The 13,786-nt window shown below is 46.9% G+C and overlaps 1 protein-coding gene across 6 annotated transcripts in view; it reads left to right on the top strand.

Moving 5' to 3' along the window:
• The window catches only part of DIS3L2 (DIS3 like 3'-5' exoribonuclease 2), a 348,067-nt gene that overhangs the window by 311,518 nt on the left and 22,763 nt on the right, over positions 1-13,786 (top strand). For all 6 annotated transcript variants that reach the window (XM_074189654.1, XM_074189656.1, XM_074189658.1 and 3 more), the window contains 3 exons: positions 9,881-10,064; positions 10,512-10,598; positions 13,138-13,285. In XM_074189654.1, the coding sequence (XP_074045755.1) occupies positions 9,881-10,064; positions 10,512-10,598; positions 13,138-13,285 (419 nt within the window). The remainder of the gene's footprint in view (positions 1-9,880; positions 10,065-10,511; positions 10,599-13,137; positions 13,286-13,786) is intronic.

Here is a 13,786-nt window from a genome sequence, read left to right as displayed (position 1 = left end):
CCGAAACTTTGAGAAGAAGGGAGCTGCTGGTTTCTAGTGTCTTGCAGCACCCCCCGCCCAGATTCAGCATCTTTCTGCAGCCTTGTCCTTCATTTGGAGAGCTCATTGCCTCCCTGAAGGTCAGGAGTTGGAGGGCCCGGGGTCTGGAGCCCCTCAGATCAGAGCACCCGTGGTACCTTGGGAGAAGTGACCTGGAAGCTGGACTTCTGTCCAATTTCTAATTAATTGGTTTAACCAAAAGTTAGCCAGATTGTTCCTGGGAGAAAAGGCCTCACGTAATCCTCTCTTAGGCACTCACCGTCCCCAATGAAGTCACCCCCATCTGCTCAGGACACTTCTTCCTAGTTCTAGTCTCTTGAAATGAGGGTGCTGGGGGTGGGCAGCAGCTGGCCACCCAGCCTCAGACTCCTGGTGGGGCTGGACAAAATCAGCCAGCACTGTGATGTCCATTGCTGCTACTGTCCTGCTAGGACCCCCCGCCCCGAGTCCCCTTGCTCAGGGAGCCTCAGTTCTGCTCTTACAGCACACCCCTGAGGCTGCCAGAATACTTCTGCTCGAGTGGAAGCTCCATCTTGACTTTGGCCTTTGGACCCTGGGAGCTTCAGGCAACACTGGGCTCCTCCCTGTCCTCTCTTCCATGCCTGCTCTGGTTCTGGTGCCATCCCTGCCACCTACCTCTCATGAACCAGAGAGGAGCCTCTTCTGCCTGGATTTTCTAGAGGGGCATGTTATAGGTCCAAAGGATGGGAGAGGAGCCTCCCAGGACCCCCTAGCTGGCAGCCCAAATGGGGGGAGGGTCAAAGGCAGGCAGCATCTTGGACTTTGGGTATAATCAGGGCTGTGCATGGGGAAGGTCCTCGGTCTTTAGGATGGCGTCAGAGTGGATGCCTAGGTCCAGAGTCGACTGGCCTCTCAACCCCATCGGTGGTCCTGCCTTAGCAACTCTTCCCACTCCTACATGGAGCAACCTCCTCCCTCCCACAGCAGTCACTGAGATGTACTGGTATGTCTGGACAGCCTTGGGCTATGTGGGAACCCTAGAAGGGAGGAGGACCAGTGATGGCAGTCGGAGGGCTGCTGACCCAGGTACTCTGCCACAGACAAAGACCAGCCCAGCATGGCAGCCGGGAATCTGCCTGCTTCACCCAGCTGGTGCTGGCGCCTCTACAGGGCTCTCCTAGGACCCGGTTATCAAAAAGACTCGGCTACCACCTACTGGCCACCCCAGGACAGGAAAGCTCCAAGGACTGGGCAACACCCAGCCCCCATCTAGTCCAGCCTTCTCATTTGGGGCCTGGGGGAGATGATCTGCCCAAAGTCTGAGGGTTTGAGTTCCAATCTTGCCCCAGGACTTTCTGATTCCTCATCAATGTTTTTTTCTCATGCCATTTGGGAAGTGCAGAGACTGACCCTCTGTCAGTGGGGCTTGGATGTAGTGAGACATTTCCTTCCACTCCTTGGTGCCCCATATGTGGAGGGCAGGGGCAGGGCTCCCATTCTTTGGAATGGAGCCTCTCCTAATGGTTGGACTCCTGGCTGCTCACTCTCCATCCTCTGGCTTCTGCTGAACCTGGCTAGAGAAGCCTCTTGTGACCTGCTCTTGTTCGTGTGTGTGTGTGTGTGTTTGCAAGGAACCCTAATGACCAGGTAGAGGTGGGCAGTGCCTTCTCACTGTCAAGCCCATATCCCTTGACGGAGCTGTATGGACTGTTTGGGGAATAAAATCTCTAAGGCCCCTCTTTCAGGAGACCTAGAAGACGCCCTGACTCCAAGCTCAGGCCCCTGCTAGTGCTCCAACTGGGATTGGAGCCAAGAAGATCCACCACCCAGGGAGAAAGCAGCTTGACCAAGGCTAGGCAGTGAACCAGAGCAGAGTTGGGCAATGCCAGGGCAAGGGTGGGCGCTGAGTCCAAGATGGATGGGCAAAGGGCCTCAGTGCCCAGGGACCCCCCCTAGCCAGCTGCCCAAGCCCCCACCCACCACACATATACATATACCCACAATACAAACCCATGCACATGCCTGGATGTCTGGGCAGTGCCACATCCCCAGATCCCAGGGAACAATGCTGATCATCCCTGAGAGAATCCCCTAGAAGCAGCCCAACCCATCTGGGTGCTAGGGTCTTGAGGGAAGGGGGATCTGGCCTGTCCTCTGCCCATCAGGAAGACCCAGGCTTCTGGCTCCCGTTGCCTTCCAGAGGTCTTGTATGGGGACTCAGATTGCCATCTGGTGGCCACATGAGCAATGCACATGCTGGTGGGGTACAGAGAGGATGCTTCAGGAGGAGCTCCCCAAGCTCTCTTCTCTTTTTGTTTTGAGTCACATTTTACCCCTACTTTCTGCCTCTTAACATCACCCCAGGCATCCTTGCCCTCCCCTAGTCATTCCACATGACAAATGGTAATTCAGCACTGCAGCAGTCAGTTCCTTGAGAAAGACCCAAACATGGTGAGTGGGAGCTCTCCCCAGAGGGAGGGTCCAAGGGGCCTCTCAGCTCCTCAGTCTGTGGCAGGACCCAGTTAGGGAAGCTGTCACTCTGCAGATTGTTTTCTTCCCTGCTTGTGTGGATTTGTCACATGTTATTTCTCCTGGCATAGTCATCTCCATTACCTCCATGGCCATTCCCCAGTGCGTAGGCCTCAGCCATGTTTCCATTGTTGAGTTAGCATCAGACGTGCTCCTGGGAATATTCTGGAGTCTGGGGGCTTTCTTCTGATCAATGGCTTGCTCGGAGGGATTAGTCACTTTATCTGCATAATTCTAGATTTCTTTCCAAAATGACGCACCCAGGGTGCAGCTAGTTGGCATAGTGGATAGAGCACTGGCCCTGGAGTCAGGAGTACTGGAGTTCAAATCCAGCCTCAGACACTTAGCTGTGTGGCCTTGGGCAAGTCACTTAACCCCATTTGCCTTGCCAAAGCTAAAAAAAAAATGGCATACCTTTCCCAACTCCTTGTGCCTATCTTCCTTCCAAAATTAACTATTTCCATTTTTTGGGTCATCATTGCCAGTTTGCAGAGTGTCAGGTGAAATCTCTGTGTTATTTTGATCTTCATTTTCTCAATGAGTTAGATCATTTTTCATGTGTTTTATGAATACTTTACAATTCTTTTGAGAACTCTTCATATCATTTGACCACTTATCCATTGGGGAATGTCTATTAGTTTCATATATGTACATATGTGTCATACATATCTTTTATATACACACATTTTACATATATATATATATATATATATATATATATATATATATATATATCTTAGATACTAAACCCTTATCAGAAAAATTTGACTAAAAATCTATTCAACCCTTCTTATCCTAGTCACACCAGTGCTATCTCTTCAGAAGATTTCAGTTGTAAGTAATCAGAGACATCTCATTTCCCTTTGGTATCAGCCTCTGTTTGCACCTGTCTTCCCCCTGGCTGTGAGAGGTGTGTGGTCTGTCTCTCTTCCAAGTGGGATCTTCAGTGTCAAGGTGTGCCTTCCTTTGGAATATGTGGTAGAGTATGACACGAGGCATTGGTCTGCATCTCATTTCAGTCTCTAGGCACCTTTCCAGTCTCTCCCCAGTTTTGAACAAGCATGGAGATTTTTCTTCAGTAATTTATGTTTGTCATTTCATCAAACACTAGGTCATTGAATTCTATTGTTTCTGTCCCATTGATTCATCCCTCCCTCTCTTAAAAAAAAAAACCAGATAGTTTTATGGTTTATGACATAGTTTGGGATCTAGAGGTGCTATTCCCTCATTATCCTTATTTCTTTTCATCATTTCCCTTTATATTCTAAATATTTTGTTTTTCCAAATGAATTTTCTTTTTTTGGCAAATTCTTTAGCATACCATCATAGTAATTTATTTGATATAGCCTTAAAATTATAAATTAACTTTAGAAAATTATCATTTTAGGCATGAGCTTTGGATATTCCTCCATTTAAGTTGTTTTTTATTTCTTTAAAGAGCACTTTGTAACTGAATTTATGGTGTGGTTTGCTAAGTAAATCCCCAGATATTTTCTGCATTTTGTGGTTATTTCACATGGAATTTCCCTTTCTATTCTTTCTACTTATGTTTCATTATTATATATAGTTATCAGTTGATTTGGGGGGATTCATTTTGTAACCTATAGTTTTCTGAAACTATTGTCTCAATTAGTATCTTTGCTGATTCCCTTGAATTCTCCAACTAGCATATCATCAGTAAATAGGGATAGTTTTATGTCCTCTTTACCTATATTTATGCCTTTCATTTCTTTCTTGTTTTGTTGTTGCTAGCATTTCTAGAACTATATCAAATAATAATAGGGAGTGTAGGCATCCTTGCTTCATTTCCATATTTATTGGAAAAGGTTCTAGTGTATCCCCATTACCTATGATGCTTGCTTTTGATAAATGCTTTTTTAATATTAAAGAAAATACCTCTGTGCTTCTACTTTGTAGGATTTTTAGCATAAAAGAGATTTTTCTTTTTCTTTTTTATACATTTTTTATTTCCATGTTACATGTAAAATTTTTTTTAACATTCATTTCTTAAAATTTTTGTTCCAAATTTTCTCCCTCCTTTCTGTTCTTTCCCTCTCCTCAAGAATGCAGGCAATTTGATATTGATTTCCTATGTGAAGTCATGCAAAACTTGTTTCTATATTAGTTGTATTGCAAAAGAAAACACAGATTTTAAAAAAGAACCAAGAAAAAAATTTAAAAGTATGCTTCAATCTGCATTCAAAGTTCATCAGTTCTCTCTGGAGGTGGATAGCCTTTTTCATCATGGGTCCTTTGGAACTGCCTTGGATCATTGTCTTGATCGAACTAGAGAAGTCTTTCACAGGTTTTTATCCTTATATCATTGCTATTACTGTATACACTGCACTCTTGTTTCTGTTTACTTTGTGTAAGTTCCTATAAATCTTCCCAGGTTTTTCTGAAACCATCTTCCTCTTTATTTCTTTTCTTTTTTTCCTTCTTTCCTGCAAGGGTTTAGTGACTTGCCCTGGGTCACCCGGCTTGGTAAGTGTGGGTGTTAGGCGTCAGATCCTCCAGACTTCAGACTGGTGCTCTGACCATCATGCTATCCCCTCTTGATTTCTCATAGCACAATAATACTCCATCACAATTCTATACCACACCTTGTTCAGCCATGCCCAAATTGATGGGCATCCCTTCCATGTCTAACTCTTTGCTACCAAAAAGGAGATTTTAGACATAGACATGTGTACATGCAGACAAGCATGTGAAATAAGTCCTTTCCCCTTTTCTTTAATTTCTTTAGGATACAGACTTAGGAGTGATATTGCTACTTCAAAAGGCATGTGCATTTTTATAGCCTTTGGCCATAGTTCCAAATTGTTTTCTAGAAGGTTTGCGTCAGTTCTCAACTACACCAAGAATGCATTGTGTCCTAATTTTTCCATATCCCCTTCAGCATTTTGTCCTTTTCCTTTTCTGACATGTTAGCCAATTTGATAGGTATAAAGTAGTATCTCAGAGTTATTTTAATTTGAATTTCTCTAATCATTAGTGATTTAGAGCATTTTTTCATGTGACCATTGATAGCTTTAATTTCTTCTTCTAAAAATTGCCTGTTCATATCCTTTAATCATTCACCAATTGGGGAATGGTTTTTATTTTAATATATTTGATTCATTCCCTATATATTTGAGAAATGAAACCTTTATTAGAGAAACGTGCTATAAAATTTTTCCCCTGCTTGTTTTCCTTTTAATTTTGGCTGCATTTGTTTTGTTTGTGCAAAAGCTTTTTAATTTCATATAATCAAAAATATCCATTTCACTCCCAGTGATCCTTTCTTTCTCTCTTTTGGTCATAAACTCTTCTCTAAGTCAAAGACTGGCCAAGCACATTTTCCCATGCTTCTCAAATTTCCTTATATTATCCCTTGGGTCTAACTCATTTATCCATTTGGACCTTATTTTGGTATCCATTGTGAGATATTGATCTAGGCCTAGTTTCTGCCAAACTGCTTTCCAATTTTCTCTGTTTTTTTTTTTTTTGTCAAAGGGTGACATTTTTTAAAAGCTTGGTTCTTTGGGTTTATCAAACTCTAACTTACGATGTGGTTATTTCTTACTGTGTATCATGCAGCTATCATCTATTCCACTGATCCACCATTCTGTTTCTTAGCCACTGCCAGATTGTTCTAATGATTACTGCTTTGGGATGTAGTTTGAAATTTAGTATTACTTACGCCACTATCCTTCACATTTTTCCCCATTATTTCCTTGATATTCTTCCAGATGAAATTTGTTATTTTTTTAGGTCTATAAAATAATTCTTTGGTTGTTTGTTTGGTATGGAACTGAAAACATAAATTAATTTAAATAGAATTGTCATTTATTATATTATCTTGGCCTGCCCATGAAACTATAAATATTTTTCCAGTTGTTATATTTGGCTTTATTTGTATGAGAAGTGGTTTATAATTATGTTCATATAGTCCCAGGGTGTGTCTTGGTAAATAGACTCCTAGGAATTTTATATTATTTGCAATTATTCTAAATGTGGTTTCTTTCTATTTCTTGCTCCTAGGTTTTGTTGGTAGTATATAGAAATGCTGATAATTTATGTGAGTTTATTTTATATCCTGCAACTCTACTAAAGTTGTTTATTATTTCAGCTAGTTTTTTTAGTTTAATCTCCAGGGTTTTCTAAGTATGCCATCCTATCTTTTATAAAGAATTATGCTTTGTTTCCTCATTTCCCTATTTTCATTCCTTCAATTTCTTTTTCTTGTCTTTGCAAGTAAGATAGCTTTTAAAAACTATCAACTTTTATTTATTTTATTTAATAAATTCCTAATTTATTAAATAAATAATATTTTTAAAAAATAACTTGCATTTCTAGTATAATATTGAATAATAGTGGTGATCATGGACATTCTTGTTTCTCCCTTCATCTTAATGGGAAGACTTCAAATTTATCCCATTTACAAATAATGCTTGCTCTTGAATGTATCAGGGGAAAAATAAAACACTAAATAAACTTTAAAAAAGAGAAAAACAAACAGAAATGCTTGCTCTTGATATAGATAAAACTTATCCTAGGAATGACTATTGTATTTTATCAAAAGTATTTTCTCTGTATATGTGATTTTTTTGTTGTTTTTATTATTGATATGACCACTGTTTTTGCAAGGCAAATGTGGTTAAGTGGCTTGCCCAAGGCCACACAGCTAGGTACTTAAGTGTCTGAGACCGGATTTGAACCCAGGTACTCCTGACTCCAAGGCTGGTGCTTTATCCACTACGCCACCTAGCCGCCCCAGATATGACCACTTCTAATGATAGGTTTTAAAAGGATATTTTATTTAGAAGTTCATTTTTTTTACTTCCAGTTTTATTACTCTCTTGAGTTTCAGAATTTTTCATTGGGGAATTTTACTTCATTCTTTTCATAGGTTTTGTTGTTGTTGTTATTTGCATGCCCTATTCATCGACCTTTTCTTTCTCTTTTATTGATATATGCTCTTAGAGATAAACATTTTCTCCTGAGTACTGCTTTGCTTACCTTCCAAAGATTTTGGTATAGCGCCTTCATTGTCTGGTTATGGCCAATGGGAGTTTTTGATTTCTTGAAATATGATAGCTAGACTTTGTTTGATAATGGCTTTCAGGTAGTCCAGTAATTCTAGACTATTTGTTTTCCCAGTGAGTTATTTCTTCTTTTTTTTTTCATTCTGACTTTGTTTTATTGTTCCTTGATGTCTCTTGGAGTTAATAGCTTCCACCTGCCCAATTCCAATTTTTAAAGAATTATTTTCTTCAGTAAACTTCTCTACCTCTTTTTCTATTTGGTCAATCATGCTTTTTAAGGGCTTATTTTCATTAGTGAAGTTTTGTATATGTTTTTCATTTCACTAATTATGTTTTCAAAAGTATTATTTTCTTCAGTATTTTTGGTGCTATTAACTCTCTTTTCATAATTTTCTTCCTTTACTTTCATTTCTTTATATAATTTTTAATCTACCACTCATTTCATTTTGAAAATCATTTTTTTAGAACTTCCAGGAATTCTTGTTTGTGAATTCAGGGTCGCCTTAAGTTCCAAAGAGCCCCTTGTCTCATCAACTGTGGGATCATTTCCCTTTGTTTTGCAGTTTTTTATTCATAGATGCCTGAACTTTTTTACTGAATATGGAAGCCATATTTCCTTCTGTTTTTAATGTTTTTCCTGATTTATCTGTCATGTCCAAGGTGAGTTTTCTTTTTCCTGAGATCTTCTTCCTCTGCTCATTTTTTTCCTTTCCCCTCTGTGGTGGTTTCCTTGAGGCCTGGATCTCAAAGGGTCTCAGCCCACTTCTGTACTGGGCAGTTCATGACCCAGCCCCAGCTTTGAAGTCCAAGCCTTAGCAGCTGGCCCTTTGCCCCAAGCCTGCCTGGGCCTGCCCAGGTCTAATAGTTATTTTCATTCCATCACTCACCTGGAGAGCCTGGGAAGGAGAGTCCCCAGAACCCCCGGAGAGTCAGAGGAGACTTCTTACTTCAGTTCCAGAGGGAGGCTTTTGTGTTTGCCAGGGGACAGAGTTGATTGAAGATTGGCAAAGAAGGCACAAGTAGATCTAATGTTAGGTCAAACCCTAGGAAGAGCCTAGATGGGGGAGGCCCATGAGAAGGCCCAAGGGGCCTTGGAGATAGGCCTTGATCAAGGAAGGAGGTAGGGAGACCAGAGGGCTTTCTTCCATCGCAGGAGTCCTTAGACCATGCCAGCCAGTACCAGGTGCCAGCCTCTCTTATTTGGCCTTGGGAGGAAGTGGGCTGGAATTGAAACTTTGGGCTAGGCCAAAGGAAGACTGCATCCCTGGAATTGTCTTCCCTGGGGAAGTTCCAGAACAGAGGCAGCTTCTTTACCTTATTCAATTTTGCTTTGATCTCTCTGGCCAGGAATGGCTTGACTATCCTTGACAGGCCTTTCTACTGGGGGGCTTGTATTTGCTCCCATGAGTCCCTGTGGATCTTTCTGCCTGAGAGTCAAGGCTGGGACTGGACAATTCCCCCTCACCCCCACTCCTGTGCATCGCCATGTGGTCTCGAGACTGCCATCCTCGCCTTGGACTGAGACAAGTTGCATTATTCCTGCTTGTACTTTTCAAGGGAAGTGCAGCTTCTGTCTCCTCAACTGAATGGCCAGCTCCTCCCAGATGCCTCCTGTTTGGACCCCATCACAAGCCCCAGTACCCTTCGCTTCCTTCCTGAAGCCTCTCTTCAATCCACACAGGGACAGCATATGCTTCAATGTCTTTGGGTCCATTATCTCTACTCTAGAGTTCACTGGGGGTCCCTTTCTTCTCTTCAGGCCACACAGGGACAGCACATGCTTCACTGTCTTTGGGTCCATTATTTCTGCTCTGGGGTTCACTGGGGGTCCTCAGTTCACACGGGGACAGTGCATGCTTCACTGTCTTTGGGTCCATTATCTCTGCTCTGGGGTTCACTGGGGGTCCCTTTCCTCTCTTCAGTTCACACGGGGACAGTACATGCTTCGCTGTTTTTGGGTCCATTATCTCTGCTCTGGGGTTCACTGGGGGTCCCTTTCCTCTCTTCAGTCCACACAGGGACAGCACATGCTTTGCTATCTTTGGGTCCATTATCTCTACACTGAGGGTCAAGTGACAGAGGCAGAGTTTTATCCATCTCTTTCTACTCGGGGGTGCTCTGTTTCTCATGTGGGTGAACCCCCAGGCACATCCACAGGAAGGGGAAAGAGGAATGCTCCCTAAGTGTCTGGCCTCTTGGCTCCTGTAACTCCAAGTCCAAGGGAGGTGCCCCTCATCTTCCCGAGACACCCCCAGGTCCAGGATCTTCATTTTTCTGCCAGGAGAACCCTTGTTGCTTTCACCTATCTGATGCCTTCTCTGCAGGCTGGTGGAGGAGTTCATGCTGCTGGCCAACATGGCAGTGGCTCATCGCATCTACCGCTCGTTCCCTGAGCGGGCCCTGCTACGCCGCCACCCGCCGCCCCAGAGTAAGCTGCTGAGTGACCTCGAGGAACTCTGTGATCAGCTGGGACTGGCCATCGACTTCAGCTCGGCCGGAGCCCTTCATGTGAGTGCCTCACCAAACCACCCTGGCTAGGGGAGTCCTTTGGCAAGAGCTGTTGTGCAGGCTACTGTCCATCCTTCAGGGAGCTCTGCTCCTGTTGGGTGGCACTATCCCACTAGAGCCTGGCTCTCTAGAACTTAACAGGCTGTTCAGATTTGGCTAGGCTGGGCCTTGAGGGGCAGACAGAACATCCCCACTGCCTAAGCCAGACTGAGAGGCCATGCTCTGGGGCCAGGGAGTATTTGAGCTGGGTTTCCACCCCAGGCCCCTCCTGACTCAGTCCTAGGCTTAGAGCAGGGCAAGACAGGCCTGAGAGACTGGCCTCACCTCTACCCTGAATCTCTCTCCCCAGTCTGAGAGGAGGGAGCCCCGGTTGAGACCCTCGCTCCTCTTCTATGGCTTGCATTTGATTGGAATGTGTTGGGGTTTGTTTTTTTTTTTCCTTCCTAGAAAAGTCTGACAGAGATGTTTGGGGATGACATGTATTCTTTGGCTTGGAAGGAAGTCCTCACCAACATGTGCTCACGGCCTATGCAGGTAAGCCAGAGGAAGTCCTCTGATGCTGGCCCTGTTCCCTCCCCTGTGCTGCCGTTGCTGCCTGGAGCCCTCGGCTCCTTCCTCCACCCTGCATGGAAAGCCAGCCTCAGTTCTGGAACATTGGCAGACCTGGCACCGCCGGCTGGTGTTGTCCAGCCTCCTGCCAGGCCTTTAGGGGAACATCCGGCTTCTCTGCCCGTGCCATCAGTGGCAAGGAGAGAGCACTGGCAGCACTGCCTGGGCCAACCTGCCCTGTACCTCCTTATTGCATGCCTGTCAAATCCTGCCTGGTCAGCTCCCCTCCTCAGGTGCTGGCTCTGCTCTCAAGGGCCTGGGCCCAAGAAGCTGATGCCTGAGGCTTTTAACACACCCCTGCCTGCTGTGCCCACTCCTCAGGGTTATGAAGAAGACGACTTTGTGCGGATGGTGACTGTTTAGTCACAAGCCATGTGTGCCAAGCCCCTGGCCCAGACACTGGAGGCCAAGTTGCCAAGGCTGGGGGGCATTCCTGAAGGGACCTTGGGTCTAACCCAGGGAAGCAAGATGTGCACAGGACAAAGACTGGGGGGAGGAGGTCACAGTGGGGCTAGGCCTGCTGTGATGGACAGAAGGGCGAGGGAGGTGGAGCCATCGGGCGTGAGGGGCTTCCAACTCAGGTAGAGGAGCTTGTCTTTGGTCCTCGTAGTGTGGGGGGCTGGGGAAGGTTCCTAAGTAGGGTGTGGACTGGAGGGAGGAAGTGGAGAAACTCCCAAGGGAGTGGAGATGGGCATCTGATACCAGAGAGACTTTGGTCTGGTCCCATCAGAGCTGGTGGGAGGGCAGTGGCAGTGACCTTTAGGCCAGCCATGGCCCGGGTACTCTCCTCACCCTCATCTCTGGCTTCTCTCTTGCCCTTCTCTGCTTCCTGAGCAGAAACCCCTGGCAGCCCCAGCATGATAGTTCCTGCCCCCCACCCCAGAACCTTCTCCCTTGGATTCCCCAGTACTAAAGAGCAGAGAAGGTACCCACCTATCTGTCTCAACCTTTTTTCTGTGCCCCCTTGTCCCCAGAGCAGCTAGAGTGGAGACACCCAGATCCAGTGAATGGGGGGAGTTGGAAGCAGCTCCAGGGGGTGGGTGCACCCCAACTTGCAGTTGGGGAGGTGAGTAGCCAGGAAGACAGCACCATTCCCAGGGAATGAGGCAGCTCATTTTTCAAGAACACACCAGGCTGTGGCCCTGTTGCTCTGCTGAGGTGTATGGTCACCAGAGAGTGGCCCCTGGGGTTCTCTCCCCCTGGCCTGGCACACCCTCTCTTCAGCTGTGGGCACTGGCCAACCCAGATGAGCTGGCAGTTGCCCCCTCCGGATCCCTGGAGACCACGGAATCCTAGTTCTGGGAGACTCCATAGGGAGGGGTCCACCCTGAAGGCCAGCCAGAGGTGGGCAGGGGGTTTGGGGGACATTCAGGTGTCCAGGTTCCCCTCCTCAGCCTGGGCTTCCAGCCCCCACTCTCGCAGCCCTGACCAGATGCTGGTTCCCAAGAGCAACTTTCCCCTCATCTTCTAGTGGCCTTAGACATTTCCTGGATGCCTGGGGACCTGGAGCCCCCCTGCTGGGGGCTGACCTCCGACCCCACCCCAGATGGGGTCCCGGGTCAGGGAAGGAGGCTATTGGGCACTAGCAGAGCAGACCTCAGCTCTGTTCCTGCACCGGCCCCAACCACCCGTGTGATGTGGATGTGTGTGTCTGCACATGTACGCCTGCAGACACATGGCCATGGCTTTGACATCCCAGGCCCATTGTTGTTGCTCAGACTTGACAGCCCTATGTGAGGTTTTCTTTTTCTTTTCTTTTTTTTTTGGATAAAGATACTAGAATGTTCTATTTGACAGATGAGGAAACTGAGGCCAGTTAAGTGCCACCAAGTGTCCTAGACCAGATTGGGCCTCAGGAGACTGAAATCTCCTTCGTTCCAGGGCACTGCTCTGCCCCCTCTCACCCCCCTCCCTGGGCCCCTCCTGCCTCCTTTCTGCCTTGTCTTGGGGTCTGCAATAGCAGAAAGTGGACAGCAGGAAATCCCTGCTCTCAACCCCTGTGGTGCCCCAGGCTCCTCCTGAGCTTGAGCCAGGACCCAGACCCCATCCCCAAAAGTGGACCTTTGACAGTGGAGACATGAGGGGACCTCTGGACTCTTGGGGGCGCTCCCAGGAGCTGGTAGTGCCGGCTTTCCTGTCTGCAGCTGGTGTCTCCCATCACCCCATCCCAAAGACTAACCCTGAGAAGATCTGTCCCAGCCACGTGGAGCTAATGTGGGCAGAGGCCCAAGGCTGAGGCCTTCTCTGGGACCAGGCCCAGGCTGACTGGGAAGAGCCACAGTGGGGGTCGTGCCCACAGAGGCAGACACAGGCTTCCCCACTTCCCAGCTCAAACCCAGTAGGGTCAGCTCCCTTCCTCTCCTCAGCCACAACTGTCGCATGGGTCCTAGGAAGAGGCTGCCGAATGGTCATTGACTGGGGGGGCCTCTCCCTGTGCCCCTCTGAGCTCTTTCTCTCCCTCCAGATGGCCTTGTACTTCTGCACGGGTGTGCTCCAAGATGAAGAACAGTTTCGACACTATGCCCTCAATGTGCCCCTCTACACCCATTTCACCTCTCCCATCCGCCGCTTTGCCGACGTCCTGGTGCACCGGCTTCTTGCAGCCTCCCTCGGTAAGGTTGGGGAGCAAAGACCTTGGCCAAGAGCCCCCAGCAGCCTCCCGTGTGGGCCAGCCTGAGGAAAGCAGGCACTCACCACAGGCCCTGGCCAGGCCTGGGGAGCAAAGGGGTTGCAGTCCAAGTCTCCCCCTCTGGAGCCTCTGCCCCCATCACACTGCCTGGATTGACTTCAGAGGGAGAGACTAGGAATGGCACGAGAGAGTAAACAGTCATTTTTTAGATTTATTTCCACCCCTGTGGTTTTTTGTTTTGTTTTTGGTGGCCATGAGGTTAAGAGGCTTGCCCAAGGTCACACAGCTAGGCAATCATTAAGTGTCTGAGGTCAGATTTGAACTTGGGTCCTCCCGACTCCAAGGCCAGTGCTCTATCCACTGCGCCACCTAGCTGCCTCCTGTTCTGAGAAGGGGTCCCCATGCTTCAGCAGCTTGCTTGCTGAAGGAGAGGTCCGGGCACAGAGTGAGACCCCCGTGGCCAGATGCTTCTCCCTTCCATCTG

Source organism: Macrotis lagotis, chromosome 5 (genome assembly GCF_037893015.1).
Source record: "Macrotis lagotis isolate mMagLag1 chromosome 5, bilby.v1.9.chrom.fasta, whole genome shotgun sequence".
Taxonomy (NCBI): Eukaryota; Metazoa; Chordata; class Mammalia; order Peramelemorphia; family Peramelidae; genus Macrotis; species Macrotis lagotis.
Note: the sequence above shows the minus strand (reverse complement) of the source record. Positions and strands in the feature narration are given on the sequence as shown.